The 16903-nt window shown below is 46.0% G+C and overlaps 1 protein-coding gene across 6 annotated transcripts in view; it reads right to left on the bottom strand.

Annotated features, from left to right (window-relative positions):
• Nucleotides 1-16903, bottom strand: part of LOC5667160 (methylcytosine dioxygenase TET) — a 163342-nt gene that overhangs the window by 29009 nt on the left and 117430 nt on the right. For 3 of the 6 annotated variants that reach the window (XM_061642239.1, XM_061642240.1, XM_061642242.1), the window contains one exon: nt 4713-4730. The exons of the other annotated variants lie outside the window; for them this stretch is intronic. In XM_061642239.1, coding sequence (XP_061498223.1) covers nt 4713-4730 — 18 coding nt within the window. The remainder of the gene's footprint in view (nt 1-4712; nt 4731-16903) is intronic. 6 annotated transcript variants of the gene reach the window in all.

The following is a 16903-nucleotide window of genomic DNA, read 5'->3' as shown; positions in this document are numbered from 1 at the left end:
TTCTGCCCAAATAAATCTCCGTTGCACCTCAGCGCACCAAAAGGGAGTGAGAAGCTCATTCATTGATACATTTCATTCATACATTCCAGAGCTCGTGGAGAGGGGGTTGTGGTTTTCCAATTCCAATGCGGTATCACACAGACACACATACACACTCAGTTAGCAGCTCTCATCATCATCTCACCCGTGGGGAGGGGGCAAAACAAACAAATAAAAATCGAAAAGCGCATAACACCGGCGTGGCGTGGCGTGCCGTCGTGTGGCGTGTGGCTGCAGCAAACGGTCGCCGCGCAAACACCGCTCATCGCGCACGCGATCATCAAGCGTCATCGGGTGCGACCGGGGGGGGGGGGGGGGGGGGGTGTTGTCATTGGCGCGTTCGATTCATTCCCTCTTTGTTGGGAGGGAAGGGTGTGTGTGTACCGTCGTCGAAAATTGGATTCAAATTGATTGCCACGCTTCCGCTTCGAATATCTCCGGGCGCGCTGGTGCAGGAGCATCGAAATTGCGCGGTTGTGCAAATGAGACAGCGTGTGTGTGTGTCGGTGAATCATGTCACTTTTACTACCACTCCCCCCCCCCCCCATGGTCACCTGTCCGCGAAAATTGGGGTGAGAGGAGGGTTTCGCTGCACGCTCCCGCGATGGACCGATTTTGCATGAAATAATTTCGGAATGTTGTGTGTCACACGTGCGTTCGCGGGGTGAAATTTACACCACAAAAGCTTCTCCGTCGTCCTTTGTTCATCATGAACATATTATTATTGTTATTGGTGGTTGGAAAGGTGTGTGTGTGCCTGTGCTTCCCTCCCAACACCGGTGGGGAAGCGGCGCAAATTTGGGAAAGTGTTAAATGTTATAATCTGATTCGCACCGTGTCTCCGTTCACTGTCAGGCACGATCAACAGATTGTTAAGGGATACACACAACCACACACACACACTCACACGGGCACGCGTGAAACAGGACGCGGCTCAGAATTCGCGCGACCGCGACCGTTTATTTATGGTTGGAATTATTGGCATTTATCGTCGATTGGCAGTAGCAGCTCTCGAACGGGAAGGGGGTTAAGTGACACCGATCGGGGCGCGACTATTTCATACCGCTAATGGAGTGTTGTGTTCGAGATATTCGTATCGCATGACACCCCAACACGTGCTGCTTGTTGATTAAAAGCCCATCATTAGAGGTGTTGGTGCATGTGCATTAATCAGCGCCCTGCTCGAGGAGGAAGAAGGGACGATGACGCCTGTGTACGTGTGTGTGTAATTATAGCATCACGCGAGATCATTATTTTGCTTCGAAATGTGTTATTGATTAAGAGATGCTGCTTTTGCGTTGCAAATTGCATACCTTCAGGGGCTTTTTCCCCAAAGCGATTGCTGTTGCTCCAACTGCTACATATAAAATTGCCACACAAGCGTTCCTGTTTGATTAGTTGGTACTTTTTTGTTGAGGTTTGAGGTCATGGAAGCAATCCTTTTTCCACACCACAAACAAAAGACACATACCGCGAATTGTCAACAAAGCTCAATGTGCAATGCAACAACGCACGTGCTATTTCAATATCCCTAAAATCGTTTTACTATTCACTGCTTTACACAGAGACACACAGTAGCTGAAAACGACCCCGTTTACTTTCAACACACACGTCAATTTAGCAGCATCGATATCACAACCGGATCATTGTGCGGATTCAAACGAACATACACAGCCCAAAACCCCATCCCTGAACAGGTATGCAAATATATGCACCGGCAATTTATTTCAGCACACAGACTGAGAGAAACCGCAGCAAGCTGGGGCGGGCTCTGCAAAGGGTGTATACACCCTAAACCTAAACCGCATGTCACCACACACAGCAGCAGCACATTCGCTTCGGCTCATTCAAATGCGCACCAATTGACCGTGCTGATGGAAGGACCGTTTGTGTGGGAGAGATGTCCATCGTTCGCAGCATCGGCATATATACATATCGGTGATCAATTGATGATTGGTGGTGTCCCTTCGAGCGGTGATTGCAGTCGAACAAGTGATGCATCCCCCCCAAAATGGAAAGGGACCCCAAATGGTACCACAAAAAAGTGGAGTTTCGCCAATTAATTGAACCACTCGCTTACTCCCTTTCTCACTGATTTCTGTCTGATCGAAAGGTAGAGAGCATCTGTCGTCATACCGGAAGGGCTGCAACGGCTGCATTGAAATAGAAACTCATTGTCATCTCATGTCCCCTCACCCTCAGTCGCTTTCAAAGCTTTTTTTTTCTATTTTTATGTTTTTTCTACTTGTTCTCTATCTCGTTCGAAAAAAAAAACACAGAGAGAGACGATGAGTAATCGTTTTCTACACCTATCAATAAAAAAAGCCCCTCCGGGAGGGAGAGAGTACGCTGGGTGACCCCCGGAACCCCGTCATCAAATGCAATCGGTATATTGTGTGAGCCTATTGTGACGAGCCGGTTTTGTTATTTTTTTGCAACGTGTGTGCCCCCTTCTACTCATCTCTCGCATTCGTCAGCGGGCGACGCAATTACGCTTCTATTTCCCTGTGTTTAGGGAGTTTAGGGAGCAGTCAGCCGGTGCAGGGAATAAAAGGTGATAGCTTCCAGCAGTCTTTTCAGCAATGCTTTGCCCGTATTAATGCTCGCAATTAGCTTCGAGGCTTGATTTTGGAAGCCTTAAAAACAATGATCTAAACATACCAAATGTTCTTGATATTAATTTTGTATTTTCGCAATACTAAAAAGCTTTCATGGTACTATGCGTTCTTGTGGAAATGCTTCATGTTCTATCACTCAAAAGCTCAATATTTGACAAAATGCGTCGCAAACAGTTCTTGCGAACTATAATTTCATACGAACGTACAAGCTAATTAAATCTATGGACAACTTCTCTGATGGCCCCCTCCCTGAAACTGACTGGTGGTGCATGCGTTGAAGGAGCGTCCAGGATAGAAAATTGAATCCTTCATCCCGTTCAGCTCCGGGAGAAGGTCTTATATGGGGTTTGGCACACACATACATCGGTGTCGATTTTGGGGCAGACTGGCACTGCATGAGATAAATCAAATTGCATTTTCCGGAGCTCTAAAGGCTGTCTGTGTGTGCCCTCATGCTGGACAGCATCAACTCCACCCACAGAAACTAATGAAACTTTTGGCTGCTTCACACAATAAGGCACTGCGGCACAGGGACGATAGCGAATATTAAAATTATCCTCCACGGTCTGACTCACAGGCTGTGTCACAGGATTTATGTGTTCCGAGGCGACAAAAACACAATCAAAGCTTGCGCTTCCCCGAAATGCGTTGTACTCCAAATTAGAAAACAACAAAAGATGACTCTCTATAGCAGCACTAGAAGGCGCGGCACTCTGGAGGCTGTGTGCTAGATGGAGAAGCATTCGTATTCAATATTATATTTAGAGCCCGATGCACCGAGCCTGATAGTGCACGGTACGCACAGAAAACCCATTATTGGATTGGCGTTACTCTCACCCTTCTTTTCGGGGAGCGAGTGCATCTACGCATACGGTGTGTGGTGTGCACAGCAGAAAGTAGCGTTGCGTCTAAGCTGTGCGAGTTGTTGTGCGAAGGGCAAAACGAGGAATTTCAATTAACACACAGCCACAGACACTGGTGCCGGCGTGGAGGTGTTTGTCCGTTTGGAGCAAATGCAGTTTGCTGCCTTGCCTTGCTCTGTATCGCCCAACAAGAGACATACGAGACATTGCGAATAATGCGTTCTGCTGCTGCTAAACCGTAATGTTGCTGAAAAACGCACCAAAACTGAATCCCACAGCAAGGGAAAGTTATGCGTCGCTGCATAGAAACAGGATCGTACTCGGGAGGCCTGTGAGGGGCCATTATCCTTGCAGCCATTTTGACAAGTGATCATAGATTGGGCTCTCTCGGATATTGAGTAGAGTGAGAGTCTACTTGAGAGTGTGAGGCAGAGTTGTCCATTCCGGGTGCAATTTCGGGATGCAACCAACCTGCATCATCGCGCATCGCTTCGTACTCGGTGTAGCTTCAGACACTCGGGGAAACAACGAGTTGTGCCCCTCGGTCTACTGCTCTCTCGGTACGAGGGGAGGATTTTAGATTATAATTTTCCTTTTGAACTGAAAATGTATGCCTGCTACACGCCTCACGGGGTGGATTGCTTCGTTGTTCGAAAACAACCCCACACACACAGTGCTGCTGTACATTTGTTGCAGAGAAACGGGAAAGGGTTTGAGTATGATGAGGTACAGAGCAGGGAAGCACGATCGTGATTTAAATTATTTATCAAAACAGACGCGATTGCCGTCGTTGTTTGCTGATTGTGCATTAGTGTGGAGGTTGCATCGTGTGCCGTTCGAGATGCATGCACTCTTAAATATTCGATTGCACATTAGGCTTCGCATAGAGCTAGTACGCGAGCTGCGGCAAATGAGCCTATAATGAACTCAGCCAGCGCTCTTTTCAAGAGTAGCCAAAAAATGGAATGAAATTTCCATGCAATTTCGCTCGGAATGAATAACTTTCAGCCGAAAATATTCCTCCAATATTGAAGCAAAAAGGACGTTCTTTTGCATGGGAAGGGCTTCCAGGAAGCGAAGCAATTCAAAGCCTCCGGGGCTTGCTGGATGTGATGTTTTACTTACAGTAGCACTGCACTTCCTACAGTGTTTAATTACGAACTAAGAACAGAAAACGCGCTCTCCCACTAACCGATTTTTTGTCGCTTACCTGCAATAAGAAGAGAAAGAAAAGATAAAACAAATATTAATAAATCGTTCATTACGGGTAAACAAATAGGTTCGAATTAAGTACTGGAAGAATGGATCCACTGCAAGTACTCTCGATCGGTAAAGCTCTCTCTCTCACTCTCTCGCAGAGTTTCACTGTCTCGCGAATGAAATTAATGAATGAATGAACGCCCCACGTAATCCGATTGTGGAAAAGCCACCCCGCCGAGTGAAAATGTGCACACAAAAAACAGAGCTACGCACAGGAGCAACGACCCTAGTTGAAAAAAGGTAGAATTACTACGAGACACACCGTCAAACAAAAGTTTGGACCGCACTTTAGGAGGGTGTTTTGCGGATGTTAACGAAATTCTTCTGGCGCCGCCAACTTTCCTTTCCCGTTTGGGTGAATTTGCAAAGGAATTTGCTTCCTTCTTATCCATTTATCAGCACACTGGCTCGGTGCTAAAAGTGTAACAATTCGCTCCTCCAACCAACCAACCAACCAACGAAAAAAAGAAGAAGGAGGCCAAACTTTCTAGACAACCTTTAACGGAAACGGTCTCTCTCTCTTCGGTACACGTCTCGCGTTCCACAGCGAAGGAAAAGAGGGGAAGGACGTTTATCCCTGGAGCATTGGGAGCTTTTGGAAGTGTGGGTGTGTGTGTTTTGATTTTCACACGCCTTGCTCGTTAAACGGCTTTGACTGACTGGTGGTGGTGGTATCAAATACTTCGGAGGAGTTTTTCGCCGCCCTCGCACTGCTTCCTTGCATGTTTAATGGTCTAATCATGCCGGCGCAAAAGGATCTGCTCGCTTCAAGGAATTAAGAAGGTTTAAATTGCTTGGGCGGTGCGAAAAGTTGCTGTGTGAGAAAATGGTTCATTAATGACATTGGCACCATGCTTAGAATGCATCCGGGGAGTTTTGCGCGCCGTTTCATTCATTTAACATTAATTTGCTAAATCAAAAGCTAGTTGCGTTGTGTCTATGTTTTTTGACTACTTGCTAAATCTGTTCTCTCTCTCTCCCTCGTAAAGCAATAAACAGCTAACTAATGACGATGAATAGTCGAGAAAAAACTCCATTTTATAACCCATTCCCAAGAACGACTAAAAATGCTTCCGTCGAGAGAAGACGGAAAAGAAACGCTCTCCGCACACACCGGTAGCAGCAGCAGCAGCAGCAGCACCAAACGGTTAGCGTAATTAAACAATTAAAGCAAAAGGAAGCTACTAAAGGATCCAACATCGTCAAAACGTCGATTTTATTGCAGCTCGATGTGTCAATGTGGAAGGGAAGGAGCGGGGGGGGGGGGGGGGGGAGGGGAGAGTCGAGAAATAACAATAAAACGGCCAATCATTAGGCGGACAGTGGCCACAGTTAAAGGAAACGAATCGAGCGAACACACACATAAAAATAGAGGCAAGACAATAGAGACAGAGAGAGAGAGAGGAGCAAACCATCTCCAGCCGTCACCTTCTTAGGTAAAGTTTGTTGCAGAGTTGTGGGGCCAAAGTGATTAGAAACAGGAGGATAAATTCCAAGAAATCCAAGTGTGACATGGGAACAAAAAACAGCACAACTAACTCTATTTGCCCGAACTACTCTTTGAGGACACGTTAAAAGAAAAAAAAACCCTCCCATTTACGCAGGAGAAGAAACACATAAACAGTCACACACACTACCGAATGATGGGGCCGTAAGTGGCACTTACGGCGGGTGACCCTTTCTTCCGCATCGCTTCTTGAGGTGATAATAAAATTTAATTGTGAAAATAAATTCCTTCACCACACCGACCGACCAGACCAGCCCGGGGTCGCAGAGCATTCCGAGTACGGAGAGGCAGTGGGAGGTGATATGCTTTCACGAGGGGAGGTTGCACCATTCTTCTGCGTCAATTTAAGCAAATAGATAAGATTGCACAACATACATTACAACTATTTGCATAAATGGTCGGACCATTGCTAATGAAAAACTATGGCGTGTGTGTGTGTGTGTGTGTGTGCAAAAAAGCCAGCTTTTTTCTAATAATTTTCATTCCTTCTCTCTTTTAAGGTAATAAATTACACACGTACACTCTATCATCGAGGAGCATTCTTGCCTCCTTCTCCTTTTTTCGAGACGGCGGCGCGCATATCGGCCGCGAAGGAATCCATCAAAACGATCGCAACGTCTTCTCCTTTGCCAGAGCAGTGAGAAGAAGAAGAACCAGCAGCAGGAATGGACCATTATAAAAGATATTTTCTTATGGCGGGTCATTTTCTTCTCCCCGCTGTCTTGTGCGCGCCGTTCTTCTAACACACACCACACCACCATGGCTATTATGCACGGCCCACAGGTAAGTCTTTTCTCAACCACCCCAAACTCCGACCTCCGGAAAAGAGGGATGGAGAGAGAGAGGGCGGAGGAGTAAAATATACTAATAAATTTGGTAATAAATTTTCCTCCGCCGCCTCATATTTAACTTTCCGCTCGCTTCTTTTGCTCACTTGCTTCCCCCTTCTTTCTTTCGTCCCTTCCGTACACCGGAGATGGCGCGCTATTCAACACTTTCCTTTTCATGTGTGTATGTGTGTGTGCGTCTGTGGGTGTGTGAGTGAATGGCTTGAAGTAGCATAAATCATTTTGATTAAAGCATATAAATCATAATCCATCCGCTCCATCTCCATGGCTCTTCCTTCCTGCCTTCCTGTCTGCTTCATATCAACTATATTTGTGTGGCTTGTGTGGTAGATACCTTCGGCGAAGGTAAAATGACACTCTTTTACATTACGAAAAAAGGGAAAATTGTCACTCGAAAATGCTCTTAAAAAAAGGGGGAAATTGCGAGAAACAACCCATGCTGCTGTTGATGGCTTTATGAGTGAACTGGTGAGACGCTAGCATTATCATTAAAAGAGTGTAAGAATATACTCACACACACACACACACACTCACGCACATATCAATCACAAATACCTTTTCCGTGCTGCAAATACCCCTGTGTTCCTGTCCCCGCGGCGTGTACGGATGGTACGGACCACCTTCATCACCACACTTCCACACTATTCGGAGTTTGAAAATATATCAATAAATTCTCACATTTTTCTTCGCTCTTCTAACCCCATCTCCCCCCAACAGTCTCTCTTCTCCACACTGGTGGGATTGGGGAGGTGGCGGCCACCGCCAATCGATTGCCCCGTTTTCTCCCTTTTCTTCTTCCCATTTTCCCCCCCCCCAAAATGTGATTCGATTAACGATTCTTCTCCGAACGAAAACATTCCGAACGAACTATAAGGGGGGAAACAAAAAAAACTTCATCAGAAACACAATTTTCTTTACTTCTTCCCATCTTCTGCTCTTGTTGTTGTTGTTGTGCACTTTTGTTATCCTTTAATTTTTACTCCTCCTTTTTTTGCTTCGCTTCTTCCCTTTGCTTCATTGTGCGTTGTTTCTTATTCTTTTTTGTACGTCTTTTCTTTTGCTTCTTTTTCTTCTTCGTTTACGAAATTACTGATTTTCTTATCAAATCCTTTTCGTTTCGTAACTTTCGTTATTGTGTTTTTTTTTTCCTTTTTTCGCTTTTTTCGCTTTTTTCTCATTTTCGTCACACACGTACACACAAGCACACAGCAATTTATTCCACACAGCCCAGACATTTATTATCGTCACGAAATCGCAAGCGCTTCCTTGCGCTCTCTACCATTCCCCACCCCGTTTGCCCCCTTTTGGCCTTATCGCGCATTGTGTGTCCTGGACACGTTCATTTTCTTAGCTGTTTTCTTCCCGGTTTTTTTGTTGGTTTTGTGATGTTCAGCTTCAGCACTGTGCTTCAATTCATTGAGAATACATTTTCATTTTCTGCCAGGACAGAGAAGTGGGTGGACAATAATGTTAATGTATGTGTGCGCGCGCATAAGCCATTTTCGGGGCCTGTAACCACACACACCACACACACCACACAACTACAAAAATCGATCGCAATTGTTAAACACATTTAATGGGGTTCTTCTTCTTCTTCTCTGTATTCTTTGGTAGTTTGTGTACTTGTTTTGCTTTTCTTCTGTACCATTTTTATCATTTTAAATTTATCTTCATTTCTTGATGTTTTTGTTTTCTGTTGCATTTTGCGCTTACACATACTCAAGACGCTGTAGCACAAATCTTCTTTTGGCGATTGCGTTTTTTGGTGGGTTTTATGGGTTGGACAAGGCACGTTTTTTTTTCGATTAAACGACCACTCACTTGTAGTACTTACGATAAACTTCTCTCTTCTTTACTATTCTACGTTTTTGTGCTTCCCTTTTTTCGTTTGCAAATTCACGATAGTGTTATTGTTCTGGGATTTTCCCAATGTTTTCTGATTCCTATTTCTGAACACATCTCTCTTCCGCTCCATTTCTGGGCATCTTGCCAAAAAACAATCCCCCCGAAAGTCCCCTGGCTCGCAGCACCACTGCCAAGCGGCGGGAGAGTTATTATCATTTTTATGTTTTATTTAACATAATTAAATTTTTCGCTATCTCGATCTTCGCCTGCCCCACCACGAGGGGCCCAAAGACACAAGAAATCGAGCAAGATCTAAATTAATGGCACACGGTGGAAGAAACACAGCTCGAAGACGACGGCGACAAGAATAAAAGCGACTCACAGTCGACAGTGGACACAGAGACACACAGCAGAGGAGACGACATTTGGAAGAGAAGGCTTCGGAGAGGGGAAGAGATGATTATGCGTCTCCGAACAAAAAAAAGGTGGACAAATTCCGCGCACGAAAGCGAAACCGAATTCGTCCGGTTCAAGACACACACAGACACGAATGATTCCTCTTGTGTTTTTTGTCGTCTTTTTTCGAAAATTTAAATTAATGATTTTCTTCTGCTCCCGACTGTCTGCCAGAGTTGTGTGTCTTTTTGATTGTCTGCTTCATTTTGGCTCTTCTTAATATTGCTAGCGATGCATTCTTGCTTTATTCTCTGTTAGTGAGACAGAGATGTACATAGAATGCAGTAGCTGCAGCTTGCAGTTTGAATTGAACCATTGCAATCACAGGAGTGAGGTGAGGAAGAAACGTGAGCCTTATACGGGTACAAATTATAAGGTAAAGCACTCCGTCTTGCTGCTGCAAACACAAGAAACCGTCCGCGAGAGAAGTGGGACAATAACGTTTATTTGTTTGTGCAACGTGCATTTTTACACTTGTTGCTGCCCCCCCCCCCTTTGCCATTCCATCGTCCAATGACACTTCACCAGTTCGCCGCTTCCTGATTGCGCCGGGATTGCTGTCATTGACGGGGCCGTTGTTAATTGAGTTACTGCTGAATTGATGCAATATGCCAATAATTAGCAGTGCGTGTATACAACAAAGGACGAGCAGAAGAAGAGTGTTGCTACTGTTTTGCATGAACCTAAAGGAATTTACATCAATATTTTATTTAAAAAAAATGAAAACGACCATAAATTCAACATTCTCGCTACCGCAAACAGAACGATTTCCTGAAAGCGCGCAAGGGTGGGGAGTCACGGTCAATTACCCACAGGCCCAGGGGCTTCCGTCATTGTGTGCAGTGGTTGAGGCAATTACGGTTTGAGAAAAAAGCAGCCCCAAGCGAAGGAAAACTCACACAAAACATCCCCTAATTGAACGCAAGCAAGCAAACTTGTGAATAATGGGAAAAGTTGTCATTTCTCTAAATTGCGTTACGCCACCGCGCGTTACTCACCCATCTGTGAATCATTTGCCTAGCGCGGCGGTTTGTGTGTATGTGTCTGTCCTCCCTTCAAGGCATTACAGAAAGGCGGAAGGGGGGAAGTGATTTAAAACTTTGTGATTTCTCTCAAAACTGCACCCAAAAAATCGCTGCTTTCCACGAGTGACCGAACTGCATATTGAGGCGCAACTCTAAATTACGATGCAATATTTTGCGGTTGCAGCGAGAACACAGCCCTATGCCCTGTAAAAATAAACACACTGAAGAGCATCACTACCAACCCCCTACTCTACATGCTCCGATTCGTTGCACCTGAACAAATATTACGCCAAAACCTGTGTGCCCAGCAATCCGTCGCCCCAACCAACCCGAAACACACACTCTGATGGCTAGTTGTTATGATTATAATTATTTTAAGCTCTCTCTCTCTCTCACTCTGCTCTGCCTTCCCGAAATTTAACGCCCAGACAGCAGCTGCACAATTTTGCAGCACAAAAATGCAAAACCCACACACACACACACTTCTCTAGTCTGGGGGAAGAAATTGCTGCTTGAAGGCAGTAACGTTGGCTTGCAGGAGCAACAACAAAAAAAGAACCCCCCGAAGACAAGCGCTGCGAGCTGAAGATGGTAAAATAGAGCAGCGGACGGCGGATGGAGGGCATGTTTTGGTTAGAAAGATTAAAATAGAACACGAAACACAGCAGCACGGCAGCAGCAGCAGGGCACGCAGCAGATTGTGTGTCGCTCTGGCTGTGGTGCAAAACCCTGGCGCGGAAAGTGTTTGACACGAACACACGCGAGACAAACCATTCTCTCTCTCTCTTAAGCCTGGGAAGCAAAACATGGGCAAAAACGCAACGTCTTTGAATGGCAAATTTTGTCCTGCAAGAGCGATGGAAATGCAGTCGATTTGATGATCACAATCCAGCATTTGCTGTGTGTACAAAAGAGAATGTTCAATAGCTAGTTTGCGATCATTCTATCATGCGCACAAACCGGCTTCTTTCCCAACAAACCTGCCAATTAAGCACCAAAGCTGTCACTTTGCTGTCATTGCATTAGTAGATGCCGTCTCCTAATTCATGCAGTTTTTGACAGCTCGACGCTTGCTGACGACCGGCTGTCAAAAACTGCTCGAACTGCCACCATTCTTCCTAGTTTTACAGCCATTGGAGTGCCTTTTTTTACCTACATCTTCGTGCCTCTTTTGTTTAATGCTCATGAGGGAACATGATTTCGCTCCACTGATTGGTCCCATTGATGTGTGTGTGTGTGTGTTGCCATTCTGCGACTCATTATTGCTTAATAATGAACCACCGCTAATAAGAAGACAAGAGAAAGATGTGCTACAATGGCACCGGCCAAGAGAGTAATCATCCATCGCTGATGATGATAATAATGATGGAAATGATTACAATACTGCTGATGACGATGATGATGATGGTGAGGACGAACACAACAAAAAGGCTTCATAATCCACCATTGGAAAAATATAGCAACAACAAAAAAAAGGTGGCACGTAACCATGAGCGTAATGGAAGAGGAAGACGAACAAGTCTAAGTAGAAAAGGTAGACGGAATAGCTACAAAAACAGCAACAAAAACGAAGCTGAATAAAACCTTAACGAATGACTTTCCCCTTATGTGTACTGTGAAAAGAAAGGGGCAGTGCACATACACACACATACAAGTTGGGGGGGGGGGGGGAAGTTGCACGTGCAGGACGGGGTGGTAAAAAGGCAACTACGACCACGGACGACAGTACGATGATAAATGAGCAGATCTCTCGACCGTTGTTGTCTAGCGCACATACACCACCCCTTAGACGGGGGAACCTCCGTACCGCCGGAAAGCATAAAACACGACCCCTTCCAACCACAACAACAGCAGCAGCAGTACACACAAAAAATGCTTCAAAATTCACACATTATTAAAATAACTCCACGCCACGCCAAACTGACTCACCAGCAGTGCCGCGGCGTGAGTGCGCGCGCGTGCCTGCCAGCTGAGCGGGAAAAGCAGCGGGACAGAAAAGAAACCCCCATCCATTTCGCCGTGATAGCAGCAGCAGCAGCAGCAGCAGCAGGCTATGCTAAAATCGGGATTTATGAATTTTTAAAACAACAAAACAGAGAGAGAGAGAGAGACACATAAAAGCCACAAAAAGCAACACTCTCGCCGTCGCTTGTTTTTTTTTGCATGTTTTGCACTGTCAGTTCTCAGACAAAATGAGGGAACGAGTTGAGAGGTCTCAGTGGGACACACAGCGGGGAGGTGGGGGAAGCAAATTAAATTAAATTCCACATCCGCGAACAACCGCGACGAAATCGCGAAATGATTGGAATTCATATGCCACCCACCACCACCACCATACTCCCCCGGCGCTCCTCTTCCCTTTCCTTGATTAGGCCCCGTGACCGATCGAAAGTGGCTTAGAAGTTGCTGTTGGGAAGGGGACTGGGAAGAGAATGAACTTTTTATGACACTCTAAAGAGAGCTGGTGTGCGTGAGAGTTGCTGCTTTTAAATATTTATGACTTTTACAGATTCAGGTTTTGGGGAGCACTACCCCCTTTGGCTGCTTCTTCTTCTCTCTCCTTCTACGACTGTCTTGAGCGGAAGATTTATCTCCGACGCGTCACAGAAGATCGTCCTGCACGATCGATCGCTGACCATCTTCATTAAGGGTGTACACGGTGGACCGGTATGAGAAACAAAAACACACAGCGTGATCGTTACACGTTGTGCCTGAAGACTGACTATCTCTCTCTTCTCGCCCGGGTCAGAGGGCTTTTGGGACGATCCTCCGTCCTCCTACTGTGGCAGGTAATAAAACGTCAAACGCAAGCCCACTGGACACTAAATCACCACCGAGTCCATGCTTTATGCTGCTGCTGCTGCCAGTCTCAAAGCCGATGCCGCTAATTAAGCCATCAAATGGCCGCACCTTCCCATAGGTAGAGTGTTGGGGAAGCCTTCGCATCGGGGGAGGGAGGAGGGTTGTTTTATGCAACCACAGTTCAAAGGTGATTTCGTGCCTTTGCGTGCAGCGGGTGGGTGATCGTTTGAGAAGGCCTCCTCCTCTTTGCGAGTGTGTCGCTTCCGTGCGTGGACTCCTAAACGCTTCCGTGTGCGCTTCTTTGAACTTTGAAAAGTTTGAACATTTAGCTCCCCCCAAAAAAAATCGCGCCAAATACCAATCGTCGCGGGTGGCGGCTTTGAGGATGTCCAAGGATGTGTGTGTGTATGGCTGTGAGAATTATTTCCCATCTAAAAATGCACGACTTGTTGGAATTTCTCAAGGATTGGGGCCCCGTATAGTTCGCATGTTGGTTGCGCGGGAAGCTGAGGAAACTGCACAAGCCTTCCTCCATCCGACAGGAATGTGGGAGCGGCGACGAAACAACAGATAAAGAGAAAACTACACATACACACACACGCCTATGGATGTGTAAAAAAACGGGCAAAAAAAAGCTAACTAACAAAATAACAACGTCTTTGCGCGCGCAGCAATAAGAAAACGGCCATAAACACGCAAAGAACGCGCTAACGTGTACGAACGAGGAACGAACCAAACCACGAAACCAGGAGAGGGGAACACAAAGAAGAGAAGAGGGAGAGCAGGGGGAGCAGGGGGGAGAAAAAAAATGAGCATCCCCCGCGAGACATGGACCACGGGCGAAAGACGAAAACGGCGAACCCGAAAAGGAAGAGAAGAATAGGTAAATTACAACACAACACAGCAGAGAGAGAGAGAGGGGTGGGGGAGGGAGAAGGTTGGAAGCCAAAACGGAGGAGGAGGAGGAAAAGGAGCAAAAAAAACACAGTCTTAAAGCAAGAATCCCCCGAAAGAACTACATCAACCCAGGGCTCGAAAACCAGTTTTGCTGCCTCCCCCTTTCAACCCCTTCCCCCACTCCAAACCCCCTCCTCCAGCTCAGCCCACCACGCAGCATCCATTCCGGTAAGAAAAATCCTTCTTCTCGCGCATTATTCTGTTCTTGTTTTCATCCGCGTGTTGTTGTTTCTTCCTTCTTCGCCGTCGCCGCCGTTTACTCTTCTCGTTTGCCCTTCTTTTCTGCTTAACTCCTTCGTTTTTTTATGTTCCTTTTTCTTGGTTCTGTTCTTTAACCCGTTCTTGAGCTTCTTCTTGAAGCGTTTTCTTCTTTCCGTTTTTGTTTTGTTCGTTTATCCCTTCGGTTGGCTTGTTTGCTGCTGTTGCTGCTGCATTTGCTATCCTTTTTCCCAAGATGCTTTATTGCGTTCGTTATCTTCTTATTGTTTCTTTGGTTCTTTCTTCTCCGTGTTTTCTCTCTCTCTCTTCCTCAGTATATTTATTTTCCCTCTCTACTTCTTTTACTTTGCTGCTCTTTTTGTTTTTATTCGTTTTGTCTACACCGCGGCGCGATGCAACCGAGCGAGATCTCCGTCGCCAGTTGCCGCCGTTGCATTACAAACACACACACACACACACACACACACACACACACACACACACAGACGCAGACGCAGAGAGTGCATTATTTCCCAGCCACCCGCCGCTTGCGATGCTCTCCAGCAGCTCGATCGGTTCTTGTTGACCACCCGCACATTTTCCTTTTTTGAGCCAGGGGCACCACCATAAAAACCCTTCGCTGGCTCTCTTGTTGCCGCACCACTACTCCCTCCGTCCGAGTGCGCGCGCGGCGCAAGACAATGTCCTCCATTTTAATCCTCCACCACCCTTGTGCGCGCGCGTTTGAACCCCCTTGTAACCTCCCAGCCACCGTTCTCCCTTCGGCGAGGAGTTATGGAGGAGAGTTTGGAAAGCCAAACGACTTGTCCCTTTGTGGCTGTGCCCCAATGACAATAAGTTAGCGGTGCGGGACGTTTTTATCTCCCGAGAAAGAGAGAAACAAAAAAGCTGATCGTTTCATTCATAATGTGCATGCGCAGCTGCACCGTTTACTGCCGAATGGAATCGTTGGCTTTCCGCAGTAAAAGCGTAAAAATATTGCAAATTAAAGCAAAGCATTGTGTGTATACAAACAAAACGCATAAATCAACGGGGCAAATCGGCAATAATTGTGCGCAGTCTGGTGTAAATTACGATCTCGCGTAGCGAAAGGATGCATTGACGATCGTCGTTGCCAAACGAGAAGATATCGCCGGGCGTCGCTCAAAACCAAATCCCCACACATCACAAGCTGAAATGGTAAATATTTATGCCATATCTTGGTGTTCTGGATCGTTTTCATTTGTTTGCATTTGCCTGTGCGGTCGGTCGATGCATCCATATGTTTTCAACGGATTTTGTTGAGTTTTATGAACTATAATGGGGAGAGGACCACCAGAGGTTGAGGAAAACAAACTCAGCCACAGCTAAGCAAAGACAGCATTTGCAAGCATTTTTTTAGTTGTAGTTTATGTCTCTTCTCATTAAGTGTGATTAGAATGTCACCAAATTCCAGGAACTACAACTCATCATTCTTAGCTTCATTCCAAGAAACACTGAGCACTTCCAGCGCTCAAAACAGGCCCTCCTAATTAACGAAATAGCACAACAAGGCAAATAAGAAACAACCCCAACAAACTTTCGTGTCGCCCAGGCAAAGCTGGCGGCTGGGGCAAGGCTTAATGCCGAATGTCCCTGTTTCCAAGGGCACCCCCCCCAGCGAGTTTAGCGACGGAAGCTCATAAAAATGGGGCTTATTTCGAAAAGAATAAAACCACACAAAAGGACCACGCGACTTCAACATGCGCACATGAACAGTTTGCACCAATTAATATATATTTTTTCGGACGCAGACGCAAAACTTGTATTAAAATGTATTCCCCATAAGAAACGCAAACGATCACGACCACTAGGAGCTGCTGGTTCAATGTTTCCACAAATGTTTGCCGTGGCTCATAAAACTGTCCCGAAAACCCACCAGCAGCAATGTTGTGTGCGCGCGCGCGCTCGGTCTCGGAACGGATGCTGCTCATTTGAGGTGGGTTTTTGGTGTGCTTCCTGTGCGTGTGTGTGTGCGTTCTCGGCCATAGAGCGACATAAGTATAATGTGTCCACCCCATGAAAAAAAAACATGAGCTACATAAAACATCCATTAAACGCACAATGGTCAAATTTATGGCCATTCAAATCGCATTGAAATGTGTATCTCTCTTCCTCCCCAGTTGCCAGTGCTTCCTCCCTCCTTCACTGCTAAATATGCTACTTTACAAACAAAACACAAAACTTAACCATTAGTTAGGCCCCGGCCTACTAACGCTGGCTTCTGCCTTCGTACTGCGCTATTGTTTCGTTTTGGGAAGCATTTATCAAAACACGCTCTGTAATGTCCCTCATTCCCTATTTTGTTTCCATATCAGCTTCCGGTCTTTGACAGTTTTCGGTTGCTCTCTTCGTTTCTTCTGGCTCGATTCTTGCTCCAATTTTTGTGTTTGTTTCTAGATCGTTCGCGATCTCATACAAACGCACGTAGTACACACACACACGC

Source organism: Anopheles gambiae, chromosome 2, assembly GCF_943734735.2.
Source record: "Anopheles gambiae chromosome 2, idAnoGambNW_F1_1, whole genome shotgun sequence".
NCBI classification, from domain to species: domain Eukaryota; kingdom Metazoa; phylum Arthropoda; class Insecta; order Diptera; family Culicidae; genus Anopheles; species Anopheles gambiae.
Note: the sequence above shows the minus strand (reverse complement) of the source record. Positions and strands in the feature narration are given on the sequence as shown.